The sequence below is a fragment of the Eptesicus fuscus genome, chromosome 3 (genome assembly GCF_027574615.1).
Source record: "Eptesicus fuscus isolate TK198812 chromosome 3, DD_ASM_mEF_20220401, whole genome shotgun sequence".
NCBI classification, from domain to species: Eukaryota; Metazoa; Chordata; class Mammalia; order Chiroptera; family Vespertilionidae; genus Eptesicus; species Eptesicus fuscus.
The window spans coordinates 32,759,342-32,777,888 of record NC_072475.1 but is presented as its reverse complement, the minus strand read 5'-3'; the positions used below and the strand labels follow the sequence as shown (position 1 = coordinate 32,777,888).

Sequence of the window (18,547 nt, the reverse complement as noted above, 5' to 3'; positions counted from 1 at the left end):
TTCCAAACTTCTGGTGCTAATAACTTCTCCCCCATTCTTCCCAGAGTTGAGGGGAATTGTGACTTAAAAAAAATTATTTACGATATTTTCAGTGGCGTGTCAAGAGCATGTAAAATTTGATATCTTCAATTTGTCATTCTTACACACAAGAATGGCTATAATTTTTCATATAAGAAAGTGAGCTCTGAGTTACAGTCAGTTTCCCCACCCATCCTCCCCTCCCCCCAGAAATAAAAAAAAGTGAAGATAGCAGTGATTCTGAGCCAAACAATCCAAATATAACAATGAAATCATGGCCAGGGTGAAGACACTACGCTTTATTGCTGTTGTTGTTGTTGAATGAGCCTTGGAGTAGGGAAGGAGTTTGGCCGGAGAGGCAGTAGCCAGGGGCTGGGTGACCAGACCTAGACCTGGCTTCTCAGTGTGGACATACAGATAAAATATTAGGCACAGACATACCTTATCCACACAGACTGACCAAAAAACCCCCAAACAAACTGGCAGCCCAGGACCCTGTATGGTCTACAATCACATTTTGGTTGGTCCATATAGGGAAATTTCAATTTTTCTTTTTTTGAAATAGTGATTGCAGGACCTCAACCAGCAGGAGCTGGGTTGCAGCTGCCCTTGTAGATGGTACAGCAACCATCATGTACTGTGGCACGTGCTTGGCCTCTAAAGGCATTTGAATTTGCAATTTCTGGGATGTGGTTTAAGTTTTTTAAATGTGACAACAACGACAAAAGCAATCCTTTTCACGGCAGAAGAACCCTACTTAAGTCAGAAAGAATTAAAACATTTATTGGGCATAAATATATTACATATACACTACAGATATAGTTAGGTATTACATATAGCATAGTATTTGCAAAATCTATACATTAAAATTGATATGGCAGTTTTAATACAATGTATATGAAATAGTCTAAAATTTACAATACAGGAAAACATATGATTTTTTTTTCTCCTAAAGTTGAAAGCTTGGAATGTATGTCCAACAGTGAGGTAAAACATTTTGTCTTTAAATTTAAAGAATTGTGCAAGGATAACATTCAAACACATTCAGTTAGGGCACTTTTCAATTTTGACAGGAATACTGAATTACTGTAGCCAACAAAACACAGTTAGAAAATGCCAACATTTCAAGTTGATAACAACAAGGCAGGTAATATGAAAACAAATCTTTTACAAAAGTTTTCTTTTTAAACAATTTCTTTGAGGACAAAGGGCAGTTTGCTTCACATGACTGGAATTTCTTGTGCCAGGGCTGAGTTTGACATACAGAGCATCCGAAAGCCACTCACTCATTCCTACATACTGCAAAAGGGCAAAGAGACAAGGTTAATATAACACTTTATTTTATTGTTCATGTGTATGGCAATATATATAGTTATATATCAATATCAGATATACATATTTGTGATAGAAAACAGTGCCAGATAGAGTAATAATTTGTTGACTGAAGGGTTTATAATGAATACCAAATAAAGAAGAGCAATAAAATAAAGTGCTGTCAGCTAGTGTTTCACACACTTCTGCTTTCTGGTGGTTAAATCTGGTAGTATGAACATCTCAAAAAGATCCAATAGTCATAGCAATTTTGGCCTAAAGTATTATTTCATTTAAAAAATCTCAACTGATTCAGAGAGCAGTTGTTCTTTATAGCAGCAGTTCTAAAGTGTTTCCAAAAAGGGACTTTTTTTTTTCTCCTGCAAACAAGGTTTTTGTACTCAGTTGTATCTTTGTTGCTTAAAAAATGCCTTCTCTCCAAAACACCTGCATGAAATTGTCTCAGAAACTGCAGATGCAACGTTACAGTGGGTCATGATACACATTTAAATAGAGAGATGCGTTGGAAGGCCAGAACTTTGGCAAAAATATATTTACCTTGATATCATCAGTTTGCAAGGCTAATTAAACTAATTATTATAGTCAATAACAAAATACAGAACTCTCTAGTACTTACTACATCAATATAGGCACACAGAATAATTAGTTAATCTTAGCACTTTCTTTAAGAGATGATTATGGTTTTCTGGGTACATGTAAACTTTTCAATCACTGATAATGGATTCTTTTTTTGTTTGTTTTTTTGGCATTTAATGCACTAGATGCTCTTATCTTTAAAAACAAGAAAACGTCAGAAGATTGATAATACTACAGATGTTGCCAAGGAACAAGACTGACCTAAAATTACAAAAGTATAAAACACACAAAAAAATAACATGCTACAAGGGAAAATTAGTACATAAGTACATTTAAAAAATTTTACAATAAATAAAGATTGCACTGTAATTGGCATTTAAAGTACTGTATGCAGAATATAGTATAAATAAACCAAAAACAAAATAATGTTGGTTTCCCCATGACTTTGGTATGGGAATATTATAAGCTAGTACAGGATACTGCATCTTAAGACAACATAGACCAAGCACAAAATAGCTATGATCAAGAAAAACCAAGTAGCAAAAATATACAAAAACAGAAGGCAGGGGGATACACTGTGTCTGTTGCACCCTTTTGGAATATATTTGCACCTCCAACTCTTAAATGTCCCTGAGGTACGCGAACATAATGGACTTCATATAAATAATCCAATGACTTTGGGTTAAAATTGATTATCTCATGACTCAAAATAAACATGCAAGAGTAACACTTTGCACTCCAATAGCACCTGTTAATCAAAGATCTCAAAACACTTACAAACATTAGAATCCCCATTTTGTTTATTTTATTTTTAATGCATGGGAAAACTGAGGCACAGAGAGGTAAAGTGACGTGTTCAGGTCATGCAGCAAGTTAGTGACAGATCCAGGGAAAGAATCTAGGCTCCTTGACCCCCCAGCACCCTGTGCTTACCACCAAATACCATTCTCTCTCCACACACGAGCAGGTGAACCCCACAAAAGGAGGAACAACTAATTCAGATGACTCTCTTCTGGGTTTTACCAATTTTCATCTGCTGTTAACTTAGTATATGTGCACTGAGTTAAGGTATTGAAATTCAATCACTTCATTGATACCTCAAAGAACAGCCTAAAGGCAAATCTTTCAAAAGTAATGAGCTGACATATAAGAAGATTGCTCACAATTAGTGTAAATCATGGACAATGGGCAGAGGCACTAAACTGTCACCAGTTCTCGTCATATAAATCTGGTCAAACGTAACAGAATATAATAACTCTAGTGATTAGATTAGAAGTAGTTATATACAAAGACAAACAAACAAGTTAAAGCAGCTTTTAAAATAGCTGAACAAGGAAACAACTAACTATTGCACAATGCCCTCTTAAAGTTACTGCTATGAATCGACGTGGTAAAATCTACAATGCTCCATAATTTATAGGTGCATTTTGGTTACTTGATTTCTTAGACAGGCAGCTCATAGTGTTAAAATCATAAGAGATACAGACTATTAAAACATTTTAGATTAAAGTACACATTTTGATTTAAATGAGCTAAACACAGTTAAATAACTGAGTGACAATATGGTTGTTTAGGGCAGCCTTATCTGAGTGAACACATCTTCTGTATGCTGTTGTTGTGTGGTAATACTCTGAACAACACTGAAATCCTAGCCCGGTAACTACACACACTGTGATTCACGTTGACAGCTAGATGGTCAAGACATTGAAGTGACTGATGAATATAAATTACTAAACTGTAACACGGGAAAAAAAAAAATCACAGGCTTGCAAAAGATATAGGTGAACACAGAATAAAGGCAGATCTGAAAATGTAAAAGAAAGATAAGAAAGCTAGCTTTTGGTATCTGGTTTGCTTTTCTTCTTTGAAACAAAAAAATCCAGTTTAATCTCTTCCTAGTTTTGCATTTCAAAAAGGTGCACCAAAACACTGATATTTTTTCCTAGCTAAATCTGTAAAACAAGAGAAGTATATAAATCAAAGAACAAAGGGGTTTAAAAAGGGGATTATCTGAATAAATGTGTGTATTAAAATGTGTAGCATTAATTAAATTCATACCTCTAGTTTTGTTGGGTTTGTTTACTTCATTAAGAAGTACTGTAATATAAAGGCAAATAAAATGGACAAAGTTGCAAAGCCAACCACAATGAGGGCTGCAAACTGTTCATCAGTAGGCATCATGCTCTTCATTTTGGGGTCATCTAAGCTCCCCATGTCCCCTGTAAGCATGACCTCACTTCGTTGTAATACGAAAGCTGCAGAGGGGCTGAAAGCTCCGCAGAGCTCCTGAGAGGTGTCTAAACAGCGACGGCACGCACACACGCGGAACCTGTAGTCTGTGTTGGTCTGGAGGCCTGAGATTTGGAATGTGGCTTCTTCTCCCTTGTACACCTTCAAGAAAAGGAAAAGTCCTGGTCAGTTAATTTAGTAATACTGTGGTCTCTAAAGTAATAATTGCATAAAGTCAGGAGACTCATGGACCTGGCTTGGTTTAAATGAACTCTGTAACATCAAGAATTACACAGAAAGTTATTTCTTCCGATCTGTATTTCATCCATAAAAGAGGTATTCCACCCCACTCTAAATAAAACAATACAAAACCCAGTGACTGTGACACTGATAGGAGATAAGCCACTGACTAGAAGTAGAGCTGACATCCTATATAATAAAGATGTAATATGCAAATGGTCATTACGCCGTGAAGCCTAACGACCGACCGTGTAATGACCGGATCACGGATCAGCAGGAGAGGGGGGCAGTGAACTACAAGTGGGCAGCAGAGAGCTACAGGAGGGGGCAGGGCAGGAAGCTATGAGGAGAGGGCGAGGGGGGGCGGCAGAGGGAGCTACAGGAGGGCAGGGCAGTGGGCAGAGAGCTACAGGAGGGCAGCAGCGACCTACTGGCTACAAGCGGACGGTGGAGTGCTACAAGAGGGCAGGGCGGTGGGCGGAGAGCTACTGGCACATGGATTTGTGTGCAGGGCTATTAGTAAGTAATAAAGAACATCTAGCTAAATTTCAATAATTATCTCTATAATAAAGAGTCAGGGAGTAACGACTGATCACGACCAAAGGTTGACCATCCAGAAGTCAGTGCTGGGTTGCCATGGTGAACCAGCGCTGACCATTGCGGCTGCAGGACCGGTGACCCAGCAGTGACTGCTGAGGGGGCTGCGAATCAGGCCCAGAAAGAGACCTGAAGAGAGAAGCAGGGGCTGATCTGTAGCATCTGAGGCAGCTTTTGACCAGCACTTGCCTCTCTCTTTCCCTTGGAGCCTGGCCAGCAGCCCCCCGTTCATTTCTCTCCAGGCCTCCACCGGGGCTGCTGATCAGCCCCACCTTTCTGATCAGGCCCTGTTGACAGGCCCAGAGATGCTGACTGGCATAGAAACTGGGCAATCAGAACCAAATCTGGGTCAACTGTGAGGAGCCAATGGCATCTAGAAGGTGGAGCTTTTGACACTGACTGGCATAGAAACTGACCAATTAGAACCAAATTGGCCAGCAGAGGAGGGCAGTTGGGGGCAAGATCAGACCAGCAGGGGAGGGCCGTTGGGGGCAAGATCAGGTCAGCAGGGGAGGGTCGTTGGGGGCAACCAGGATGGCAGGGGAGGGCGGTTGGGGGTGAGATCAGGCCGGCAGGAGAGGGCAGTCAGGCAGGCAGAGGCAGTTAGGGGTGATCAGGCAGGCAGGCAGGTAAGCGGTCAGGAGCCAGCAGTCCCAGATTGTGATTGGGATCAGGCCTAAACTGGCAGTCGGACATCCCCCAAGGGATCCCTGATTGGAGAGGGTGCAGGCTGGGCTGAGGGAACCGCCCCCTCTGTGCACGAATTTTGTGCACCAGGCCACTAGTTTAGACTATAAATCAGAAGATGACTTAATTCTTACAAAGGGCTCTATGATCTTGATTCACAGAATAAAGATATTTTAATTAAAACAATTAAAAGCAATGAATTGTATAAACAGGGAAATGCCAAGTTTCAGTTGAATGACTTTTTGACAATTGGATACACGATTTGATACAATACCATTAAGATATCCCACCTCTAGCCCTAAAAGGTAAGCACTATTCTGACTTCTAATTCTGTAAATAGTTTTATCTGTTCTAGAAGTTCATCTAAACAGAATCAAAGAGTATACACTTTTTTGTGCCTACAAGATTCATCTACATTATTGGTTATTGATTATTGATTCAGTAGTTACTACTTTTATTGAGGAGTAGTGTTCCACTGTATGCCTATACCTCCATTTATCCATTTTCTTTTTGACGGATGTTTGTATTGTTCTCAGTTTGGAGCTTTATATAGTAAGATTGTTATGAGCATTTTTGTACAAATCTTTAAGGACTTGATTTTATTTTTCTTGGGCAATACCTAGGAGAAGTGCTGGGTCACAGGGAAAGTCTAACTTCAGAAGAAACAGTTTCAAAAGTGACTGAATCACTGAATTCCCATCAGCAAAGTATGAGAGTTCCAGTTGCTCCACACATCCTTGTCAACATTTGTTATTGTCAGTATTTTATATTTTAGCCATTTTAGATGAGAATGGTACCTCATTTGCATTTCTCTGATGACTAATAATGTTTCCCACCTTTTCATGTGTTTATTGGTCATTCATATACTTTCTTTTGTGAAGAGTGAGCTCAAGTTTTTGGCCTGTTTTTAATGTTTGCTTTTATTAATTAGTAGGGGCTCTTTAGATAATCTGGATGTAAGTCCTTTTTAGATGTACTTTGTGAATACCTTCTCCAAGTTTCATGGCTTGTCTAATAATTTCTTAAGAAATATTTGATGTAATCCAATTTATCACAAATTATTATTTAAATAATTCAGTAGCACATCTTAAGTGTTCCTTCACTGTATCACTAATCTGATTTTCCCCCTTTAGGATCTGAGATGTTTCCTTCTCCTTTGCTAATTCTAATACAGGGTGTGGCAAAAGTAGGTTTACCACAGTTTATTTTTGTATTATTATTTACTAATTATTATATTATTTTCCATATGAACAACTGTAAACTGAATTTTGCCCCACTTGTATAATCACCATGAGGCTTACTATTAAAGGACTTGAAAACTACCAGTTAACTTAGACAGAGATTACCACCCCTGAGTCGACCAACGCTAATAAGAGTCTTTGAGGGAGGAGAGGTCTCAACAAGGTTCTTCTACCAAAGTGATACTGACCCTCAAAAAACTTACAGGAATAATAATTGATCAAAACTACATAAGAATATATGGCTTATATTAGAGTCAGTGAATATAGGAAAAAACTAGCTGGATTCAACAAAATTAGTAAGAGATTTTGGCTGATGAGTAATTAAACAAGGAAGTAAAAGGAAGTGAACTCTATGTGAGTGGCACTGAGTTGCATCTGTAGAGGACTTAAAATATGCCTGGTACACAGTAACCACACAGTAAAAGTAAGCTATTATTATTACTAGAGGCCCGGTGCATGAAATTCATGCATGGGTGGGGTCTCTAGGCCTGGCCAGCAATCAGGGCCAATCAAGGGCCAGGCTGATTGGGGCCACGTCTGCTGACACCCACCCCAGGTTCCCCATCCCAGCCTGGGTCCTGAAGGCCCAGATGGGATCGGGAGAGGAGATCATGGTCATTGGGCCGGGCGTGGAAGGAACAGACACTGGATGCTGGAGCCACTGTCGCGGTTCCCTGCCTCCCCCTTCCTTCTTCCCTCGCTGCTGTGCTGCCACCGTGGCGGGTGGGTATCGATCGGGGCCTGCTGGCCAGGGGGAGGGATGGGGCATGGGAGGTTGGCTGCCAGCCCCGAGGAGGGAGCTGGCCCTTGGCTCCCCTGGGAAAGGGGCCATGTCAGCTGCCACCCACTCCTGGTTCCCCATCCGAGCCTGGAGCTCAAAGGCCCCGGCAGGGTGGGGAGAGGAGGCAATGGTTGCTGGGCCGGGCACAGAAGGAACAGATGCTAGATGCTGATGCCTGCTGTCAGCACCCCACCACCGCGTGGTTCCCCGCCTCCCACCCTCCTCTTTCCCTCGCTGCCACCAGGGCCTGTTGGCCAGGGAGAGGGACAGGGAGGGACTGTAGGAGGTTTGCTGGCCAGGGGGAGGGACCACAGGAGGTTGGCTGCCAGCCTCGAGGAGGGAGCCAGCCCTCGGCCCCCCTGGGAAAGGGGCCACATCCGCCACCACCCACCTTTGGTTCACTGTCCCAGCCAGGGGCACGGCCCCAATTGGGTGATCGGGGCCTGTCGGCTGGGGGTAAGGACCACGGGATGTTGGCTGGCCATGGAGGTTGGCTGTGGGAGTGCACTGACCACCAGGGGGCAACTCCTGTGTTGAGCATCTGCCCCCTGGTGGTCAGTGTGCATCATAGCGACTGGTCATTTTGGTCATTCCGGTCATTCTGTTGTAATGGTTGCTTAGGCTTTTATATACATAGATTACTATTTAAAACTCAAGGACAACTCCAAATATATTCTTACAATACAACAATTCAAAATGATAAGATATGGGCGTTTTCAACAGGCCAGCTTAGTAAAGTTGTGAATTTTGCCCATTAATACAAATCCCATAGAAGATAAGAAGAGTAATTCCAACAACCTCAGCTTTGTCTGAAACACTCACCAGCTACAGAGTTAGTGGGAAACCACGAATGATTAGTGTTTCTAATGCCTGCTTGTCAACTTCTCCCAAGAAGGAGGACATCCCACCAGTGAACACAGCCCAACTCGTTGACAGACAGCAAGAGAATCTCAAAGCTTAAAAAAGGGACCAGACTTTTAATGTTTACCTGATATTTAGTCTTTTTCTTAAGATCTTTCCTCCCTCATTTTAAGTGTCTCATTTATTGTACTTTTTTTCTAGTAACTAAGCTCCAGAAAAGCAATTATTTGTTTCTCATACTTTTCCAGATTCATCATTTCATTTGCTGTTTTCTTTGTAAGATTTTAAGCACATTCAACCTGGTGAGTTACCCTGCTTCTTTAAAGACTATGCATGGCCTCACCTATTACTAGTGTGACACCGGCTCCAGTTCACTTGGCCCCACCATCTTCCTGGTGAGTCCAGATAACCCATCTGGGTTCTGATGCCCCAAAGAAAGCACCGTTTCCATGATGTACAGCAGACAGTCCCCCCACCCAGTCGGTGTCAAGCACAAGCACAGACTTGGGAAGTGTTGCTGTAGGTGGCTTCTTAGTATCTGTCGCCAAACAATGACCTCACTGCAGAAGACCACTTAATAACCTCTCCCACAGATAGTTTGAGAGAGTTTTGCAAAGTGGATTCAAATTTTTATTTAATATCTATTGAAATGATTTCTATGATTTCCATAATTTGTGTGACTTGATCCCTTTAAGAAAGTTGGCTCAGAAGTACATTTAATTTATATAATAATTTTGATTGCACTTCTCAACTCCAACTCCTTAGAGTGAAGTTCTCTGCAAATGTATTTTGAAAGCAAAGTACTTTTCTTGCACCATTAGGCAAAAAGCTTAGTGAAGGAAAATGAGTATGTAATTGAAGGGAACTTCCTTAATGACAAGTCTAATCAAAAGTTAGGCTTTAATTTGTAAGTGCTTTTCTTTTAACCATTCTTCTTGTTTTAATCAGAATAGCTCCCCCTTTCCACAAGCATTGGCAATACAACATTAAAACTATCTTTAAAAAAAGAAATATTTGTGATAACTATATTGTGCGAAGGGCTGTATCTATTATCTCCACAGCAACCAGCACAATGGCTTGAACAAAGTGGACACTCAGTGAATGTTCTCTAATTGGAACCCTCAAATACGCAATAGTAGATATCCTTATACACTGTCTGAAAAGAGGAACAGTTATTAGAAGACACACACAAACCACAGAGGCAGCAGCAGGAGCTCAGTACCAGCGCAGCCCATTGTAAAAAATGGAATCATTAACAACGATGGAGTTGTTTTCAATGTATTGATAGAAAACATGGAGTTTATAATCTACTTTAGAAATAGTCAACAATGCCTATTAAGCTTTTTAGATTAATTCTGAGCTAAGGAAAAATTAAAACAATCCCCAAACCCCATTTCCTGAGGCTTCTGATTCCTATGGTTTGAGTTAATAGATTTGTTTTTGTGTAAATAATCACAGCCATGAGATCACAAAACCACAAGGTCACCAGGCCCGCAGCACAGCTGTGCCTCCAGCCAGGCAACGGCTTATGGACGTGCAGCTCTCCATGGTAGGGCAGCGGCCCGGCCTCCATCCATTTAAGACTTTCTTTATTGAAGCAACCAGTCAAAATATCACAATAAGTATATAGGCAATATTATTTTTACAGAGACGATTTCTGTTCCTGATTTGATGTACAATATATTTTAAAGTAATCATGACATGTTTATTCCCAATGGGAGGGTTTAAAGTAATACGCAGAAAAACAAAATGAAGAATTTGTGACCCTTAATTCAGAATAACATGCTGTGTAGCTAAAATCCCTCCAACAGCCTTTCAGGGCAGAGCACTGGAGCCTGTATCTGGACCAGTGCTGGCATCTCCGCTGATGTCAGCCCTCTCCCAAGAACTGGAAAGGGGGGACATAGCTGCAGAGCACTGTCCCTCACACAGTGCCTCTCAAGACTGAGAGGATCTGAGGTGCACAGGAACTCTGAGTCAGAAATCAACGTCCCCATTTTTACAAGATGACGCTCAGCAAGGTGGATTAATTCCTCCAGGATCACATGTCTATGGGAGGCTGACCTGACACCTCACCTCTCTGTAGAGGGTGCAAGGCTGGGCAGCATTGTGTATCTGAGTCAGAGGACAGGCAAGGGCAGTTAATAAACTGCTTCTTGGGGGTGTGTGGTTTTCACTGAGAACAGGTCCATGCTGTTCTGTGATACACCAGGCACCCCACAGTGCAAACAAAGCACCTCACAGTTTCTCCAGAACCCCAAGATCCTATACCTGTACTCCAGAAAATTGAATATAAATTTATTTCATATGAAATTTTAAATAAATGTATGCATGAGGATTTTTTGGGTGTAAGGGGGTCATGACTATCAGATACTTAAACCTTAAACCTAAATCCCACAAGAACCTAGGAATCAATAAAATAAATGATTGTTTTAAACTATATCCCTCTTGATCTATTCTTATTTGGCTTTGGATTTGGCACTTTAATCGTGGAAAAATAAAACATTGTACATGAGACAGTCATAGCCTTACGGTTTAATTTCTGTTAGGGAATTGAATTGAAAGCCATTAAGAAATGTAATCCTATTAATCGATGCCACCCCAACAAATTTAATAAAAATTAAAAAAAATTACTCAAACAAAACTAAAAAACTAAAAAATATGTAGGCTCCAAGACTAAGTTCTGTCAAGAGAAGGTCTTACAGTATCTTATGTGATACCATGAAGACTCAACACACGTCCAGTACTACATTCTAAAATGACACTAAATAGAAATACACTGATACAGAGATGCCATTAAATATGGAGCTCTAGAAATTTTCAGATGCTTCAAAGGTCATCTTAATGCAACAAATATGAGAACCAAGAATATTAATAGCTTGTCACAAATTCTGACTCCTAATAGGTAATGATGTCTTACAATTTACTACTTTTTTCTCACCTTCAATGTTTATATTTAAATATTTTTTATAAAAAATATTGCCTACTGAACAGGGATGTGAATATGAATTATTTCCCTACAATCTTATGTATACCTTAAACTGTTTGCTATATTTTGTGCAAATGCATACCTAAATATGCATGCGATTTTCATTCATTTCAAGAACACTTTACAATTAATATTGATTGAAAAGAAGTTTTAAGCTTCTTGAGAAAACCGTGTGCTTAGAATGTTTATTAAGCCAAATCAAGATAAGCAGGCATCCTAATACCCAGTAAAATTTTAGGTGAGATTTAATACTTTCAGTTAATAATTAAAACCAGCTGAACAAAAGAAAGCTAATCAGCTAGAACCAAGGCAAAGTCAAGTCACTGCTGCAAGCATAACATCAGAAAAGGCCTTGGCCTTTGCCATACGTTGCTGTGACAATAAGCTTGGGGAGCAGAAGGATACCCTCCTCTTAAGGGTGGTTTCTACCTAAGTTACAACGTCCCTGCTAAACCCACCCGATGCTGAAGCTGTAAGTGTAAATAACTGTTCCTCGGAAACTGCCTCTTCTGTGCTTATAAGAAACATTTACTGAGTGCCTCGCTATATGCCAGTCCTGGGAAAATAAAAAGGGTAAAGAGCCCACACATCAGTGGATCCTGAATGGTGAGTGCAGTGACCAAGGTATACATAGTGCTCCCTCGGAGCCTGCAACCTGCAGGGCTGTGCTCAGCAGTGATCACCGCTCATTTTCTTTTGCTTTGCCTCTATGAATTCAAAGCCTGTTATCTCTGGACTATAATTATTTTAACCATTACTCTGCACACATAATATAAATAGCTTTCATTCCCTATCTTGTGTCCAGAACAAGTGAATGAAGTACTCAAAACATCATGTTTAACTTAACACTGATTGAATAGGGAGAAGCAGAAAACTCAGTACAAATTGTCCCTGACTCAACTGAAGCTTTTCATGTACCACTACCGACCTTAATCATTTCTTGGTAAATGTAGGGAAGACATGGTTATGTGGAGAATGCTAACCCCTACCTACTGAGCCTGGCCTGACTACTGTGTTTTTACCTATTTTTAACAATAAACTCTTATTTGTAACTGATTATAATAAGAAATATATTCTGAGGCATATGTAGGATTGCGTATTATATTAGTATTTATATGTCCATGGGTCTAAACATATGCCATTAAACAAATAGCAGATTCAAAACAACCAATCTGTCAATAAAATCTAGATTACTGAGTGGATTTACCTATATTTTTGGCAATGACTGACATGTATAGATACTGCTTTTTATTTTTTAAAATATATTTTTATTTATTTTAGAGAGGAAGGAAGAAGGAGAGAGAGATGGAAACAATGATGAGAGAGAATCATTGATCAGCTGCCTTCTGAATGCACCCTACTGAGCCAGCAACCAGGACATGTGCCCTGACAGGGAATCAAACCGTGACCTCCTGGTTCACAGGTCAACGCTCAACCAATGAGCCACTCCAACAGGGGCTAGATACTGCCTTTTACAGGTAAAACAATAACCACTGTGCTTTAAGAACATTTGTTTCCAAAAACAGGTGGAAAAGTATGAGACATGGAATAAAAGGAAAATTCAATGACGGATATGCAATGAATGTACTGTTGGGAAATGAATTGTTAAGTGTCAAGTAATATGTTGTGAAATTTTGTAACATTTCATCTCTAACCATGTTTACATTGCCACCGAACAGGAAAATGCTACTGGTGTTAAAGATGACTAAATCTAGCAGGAAAATCCTCTGCTCTCTACCTGAGCTGAGACCCTGGAACCAATCACATCTTTCTGGCAAGCTGAAACAATTACACACGTAAAATTATTTACTTTGAAACCGGACATATTGTGTAGGATGAGATTGGAAAGTGAAAGGAAACAGTAGTGTTTTTGCTCTTATTTAAGAGGAATAGTGGAAACTTTGGTGACATCATCTACTGATGTTACTCAATACTGGTGGATGTCATAGTTAAAATACAGTTTTTACAAAATGTGCTGAAAGCAATTCATTCTTTTATCTGACACCTCATATTAAGAAAGTACAGTGAAATGTACCAAAATTTCTTTGATTCATTTTTATTTGCAAGTATTATCTATATCTATATCTATATAAAAGGCTAAGTGACCAACAGTATATCCGTCCAACCGACTGGCAGGTACATATGACATGCACTGGCAATTTAAAAATAAACGTTGACTTGCGCATGCATGATACATATAAAGCTCTCGCTGGTGCCAATCACACGCGTGTTTTAATTTTATAATACTATATTATATATACTATTTTGACATGTAATTTTTTGCAGTAATGTAATTACCGCATGAATCTTTCTTCTAACTAATTTCCTTTCAATGTGCATGAATCTGTGCGTTAGGCCACTAGTTACAATATAAGGAACATCGACCAGCAATTAAACAAAAACTGAATCAGATTATTTTCAACTTGCTTTGTGTATCTGCAGCCTCAAGAGCTGGATAAAGAATTCTACACTAATTATGCTAATTTCATAAGACAGGTGGCCATGTGTCTTCAATTTTCTGAGTTTGATATAAATGCATGACTGAAGTGCTGATAAGAAATGGGCCTTAGCTTTCCTAATGTAGTAACGGTATGATGTCCTGATTTCACATACACAAATAGTCATTAAGTTCCTGGTAACATTATAGAAACCAACAGAGTATCTGAATCTTTACTTGCCAGTGTCTTAGAATGTGTGGGGTTGGAAGAATCAGGGATCAAGAAGGGGTGTGAAAATCACAAAACTAAATTCTTTATCATTAGATTCCAATGACATTTTCTCTTGCGTAGGTTTATGATCCTCACAGCCTTGCTACTCAGGTTATGGCCCAGCAACATCAGCATCATGTGGGAGCTTGAACCCTCACCCCAGACCCACTGAACCAGAGTCTGCATTTTAACAGGTTCCCACGCACAATGGAGGGTGACCTAGAGCTCCTGAATCATGGGCCACAAGAGTCGATAGGTCCTATTCCTTATTCTGCTGCTGTAACTTCTATTAAAGGCAGATGGGACACAGGCTTCAGTAGTTCAGTCAAGACTACCTGCTCTCTACAGTAAAACCACTGGCACTTTAGCTTTCAATTACAGACAGACTTTGATGTTTGCAAACACCACGGCCAATATCAACTACAAATACAGAACTCTTTACAGATAAGATTATGCTTGAAACCTGACAGTTTGAGATGAATACCACCACATTCAAATAAAATGTAAACTAGGGCTTATAAACTCTAAAGAACTAGGTAATGGGTGTGCATAGGGAGTTTCCACAATTTATTTTAAGAAAAATGGAGCTCACTGGTCACTGAATCACTCATTGCGACAGGGGAAGGCAAGGGCCAGCCTGACTCTAAGCTGCACACCTGCTGTGCACAGTGGTTCTCACCTGTTTGTACTCAGATTCTCTTCCGACCAATACCTGCAGAACGTAGTTGACAGGGTCGCCTTTCATTGGTGGTACCGTCTCCCATAAAATTTCACATGAATTTCCTTCTAACTGTGTTACTCGAGGAGCTGAAATACAAATTAACACACTCAAGATCAGAATTAAAAGCATCACATTAACAGTGACAATTTTAGTAATATGAGAGAGAGCGAGAGAGCGCGCGCATGAGAGCGCACTTGTGTCTGCCCCAGGGGAGTTACTTGCCCAGCCTCCTATAAAACCAGCAGGGCACCCTTTCCACAGGGAAGATACTTCGCGACTGGCCAGCCATTGGTGAAACATCCTTTGCTCATTATCCTATTGATAACTGCTTGGGCTGAATTGAATTTTTGTTATTTTTTTTCAAAGGCTACCTTCTATGATTAGGTCCTGAGCTAGGTAATTTGGGGAATGCAAAAATCAGTACCATAAACCCCGCTTTCTAGGAAATTAAGGTCTAACTGAGGGAAGGGGAGAATAAGGTATGAGACAAGTACAAAAAGAAACATACTATAAAGCAGATTAGAACGAGAAGTATAAATAAAATGTTAGGAAATTCCAGTGGAGAAAGAGTCCCATGTGTGAGAGTCTAGGGAAGGCTGAGGAACAGGTGACATTTGAGGTAGGTCCTGGGGAATGGGCAGCACTGAAAGAAAGCCTTTAAATTTAAATTGTCGCATATTTATAGTTTTCAGCTTATCTTTTACCTACTGGACTCACCATTCTGGTTTAAAGTTAAATGATACTAGTTTGTAGTAAGGCACATAAAATGTTATAGAAATTTAAAATATTTTCTCATTGCTTATGTATATCTCTACAGCTTAATTTAATATCAATTTTTTTATCTTTTAACCAGAGCTTATAACTAACTATTCTCTCTGAACCTCTTTATTCTTTAATTTCGAATTACATGAAATTAACTCCTTAGAGACAACTGTTTCTACCTATAATTCTGTACAAGAATGTTTCAGAAAAATACTGGTAAAGGTTTTCTTTAAAAACAAAAAAAAGTTGAAATTAGTTAGCCAAAATTCTAAGCAATGTATGGAAAAACTAAATAAGGAATCTCTTCAGACTGAACAGTCCTACAGCTATGACAACACTGTCCTGAATGGATGAGGAAGAGGAAGAGGCGATGAGGTGGCGCGTGAGGAAGCTCTCTGGGAGGAAAGGTGCCCTGAAGAGCAAGTGCCACCAATCATTTCAGATTTCTGTTTTCCATGAAATGAATCCCCAGCCATCACTTGGAGAGGCAGTTAGTGCCTGGAATGTGCTAATGGTAAACTGGCGAGCCTTCCTCCTCCCAACCACCTACCTGCCAGTGCGTGGGGAATCTCTTTCTAAAGGGCCCAAGGGACCCAGCCAGGCCTTGCATGTGTGCACCCATTTATACTAGTTTCTTCATCACAGGAAGAAGCAATTGCCAACGAGCTTTGGACCGCTGTGGCGCAGGGAAGCAGGGGGAAGTATTTACCATCAAGTACCCTGCAAGGATCTATGGGAAACCTGCACAAAATCCAAGCCAGTCCCCGACCCAGGTCCTAAAGCCACTCACCCTCCTGTGCTGAACTCTGTGCTCTGGTGGTAGCTGGCATCGCTTCTGCAGGTGGCAGCAGTGAGTCAAATGGCCTTGCTCCTGGGGCCACGCACATGTAGGACTTGTTTTACAGGCTATGTGTGCCCCCGAGCCACTAAATAATATAGCAAACCCTCACTTTTACCCATGTAAAACCCAGTTCAGGAGGCAGGTTGTCTGTCCCTCAACCTCAAGGCTATTCTGGGCAGCAGCTGGATCAAGCCACCAGTGATGCCCACCCCTTCAAAGACGGGCAGTAGGGGCCTTCATAAGAATCATGTTACTGGGGAGAGTGGGGCTCAGGAGTTCTGGGGGGCTAGATCGAGGCCCAAGGCTGGGTGGGAAGGGCTGAGCCAGTGCCACCCTGAAACTCTGCCCTGCTTTGCAAGTCAGCTGTGCAGAAGGCAGAATGCTGTGGCCGGAAATGGGAGATGCGGGCTCAGCAGATCCGTGGAGGGAGCAACTGGGCCGAGTGGCTTTTGCTCACTCCCCAACCTCATGAAGGGGGCAGAGAGTTAACTAGTCACTCACAAACCTCGAACGAATACTCAAGGAGATGAGAGCAGACCACTGCTGCAGCTTGCCAGCAGGATCGCTCCACAGTGAGAGCTCTGGACCAGCGAACAGGTACTGAAGTGCCCACATCAGTCTAAGCCTGGGCGCCACGGTCTTCCAAAGATGAATGCCAACCTCTGCTCCTCCTCACTGTCTTTGGGAAGGGAGATTCTCCAACCTTCCATGGTAAATTGGCATAAGTGCTACACCAGGATTTCACTCTCACTTCTCACCGAAGTCTGCCACTGGGGTCTGTCTCTTTTCTTTGTCCATCTATCCCCCGTGGGGATGAGACCAATACATTGGTAATAATCAATTAAACATACTTGATAAAGTCTATTGGTAGGCCATCTCCTTTAAGGTCTCTCATTTCCCCCCGCAAAGCCCATTTCCCTAGCTTTTCTTTTAGAAAGTTATATCTTGCTGGTATTGGAAATACTGGGTGTCCCTCAAAATGTATACCCACTTTAACAGCTGATAGCGCAATTTTGAAATGAAATGTATTTTAATACATACTGCCTTTATAACTTAAAGTGTGTGTATAGATTTTTTGGGACACCCTATATTACAAGAGTATACTTCAAGTCAGACTTGTACCTCCTACTCTAATTTCTATTTCCTTCCTCTCACAGAAGAGCAGGCCAGAATACAGGGTCTACAAACCTTTGAGGGTGGGGGGGACACTCTTAGTTGTGCTGAAGGTGTAGGTTTCCGAGAAGGGCCCTTCCCCAGCTTCGCTCGCTGCCTGGATTCGGAAGGAGTAGCATGTGAATTCCGTCAATCTCTGGACCTTGTAGGTGTGGCTGGGTCCTCTGTAGATTGAAATAAACCTAGGAGGAGGAGCAGAATCCATCAGCCACATGAACTTTTATTACTGAGAAGAAATGAATTACGATACAAACTAGTGGAGCAGATTAGACCAACTTGGTAAATGCTTTTAGTACAGTCTGAATTATAATAATCACTCAGTTGCTAGTTATAGTTAAGTTTAGGGTCTAATATATCTTTACAGAAAAGAAAAACACGCATTTAAGTACATATAAAGCTTAGAATGAAATCCCTTGAATTATGCTATAGATTTTAGAAACATCATTTGTTTCTAGAATGCTTTTATTAATAAAATTTCTCTCTCACCATTGATGTTTCTGTCTCTCCCTCTCCTTTCCTCTCTGAAATAAAAATATATTTAACAAAAAAATAAGGTCTTACATGTCAACTCTTGTCCCCCAGGGCCTTGAAAAATTGCTATTTTCACAATGAAACTGCATTACTTGGAACTACATCATACGTCTTTTTTTTTTTTTAAACAAAAAACAAAAAACACAGAATATGATTATATTTAATACACAAGTTTGATACAACCAAAAAGTAAAATACCAGAGTAAAACAGTAACAAAAAACATGGCATTTCACTTGCAATGCATGAGAAATGGTTAACA

General features: G+C 40.6%; 1 protein-coding gene across 1 annotated transcript in view; it reads right to left on the bottom strand.

Moving 5' to 3' along the window:
* Window positions 1-780: 780 nt before the first annotated feature.
* The window catches only part of FNDC3B (fibronectin type III domain containing 3B), a 331,142-nt gene continuing 313,375 nt past the window's right edge, over window positions 781-18,547 (bottom strand). Inside the window, exons 24-27 of the mRNA XM_054713730.1 lie at window positions 17,772-17,938; window positions 14,939-15,066; window positions 3,985-4,317; window positions 781-1,317 (exon numbers count right to left, since the gene is read on the bottom strand). Coding sequence (XP_054569705.1) covers window positions 4,006-4,317; window positions 14,939-15,066; window positions 17,772-17,938 — 607 coding nt within the window. The 3' untranslated portion in view covers window positions 781-1,317; window positions 3,985-4,005. The remainder of the gene's footprint in view (window positions 1,318-3,984; window positions 4,318-14,938; window positions 15,067-17,771; window positions 17,939-18,547) is intronic.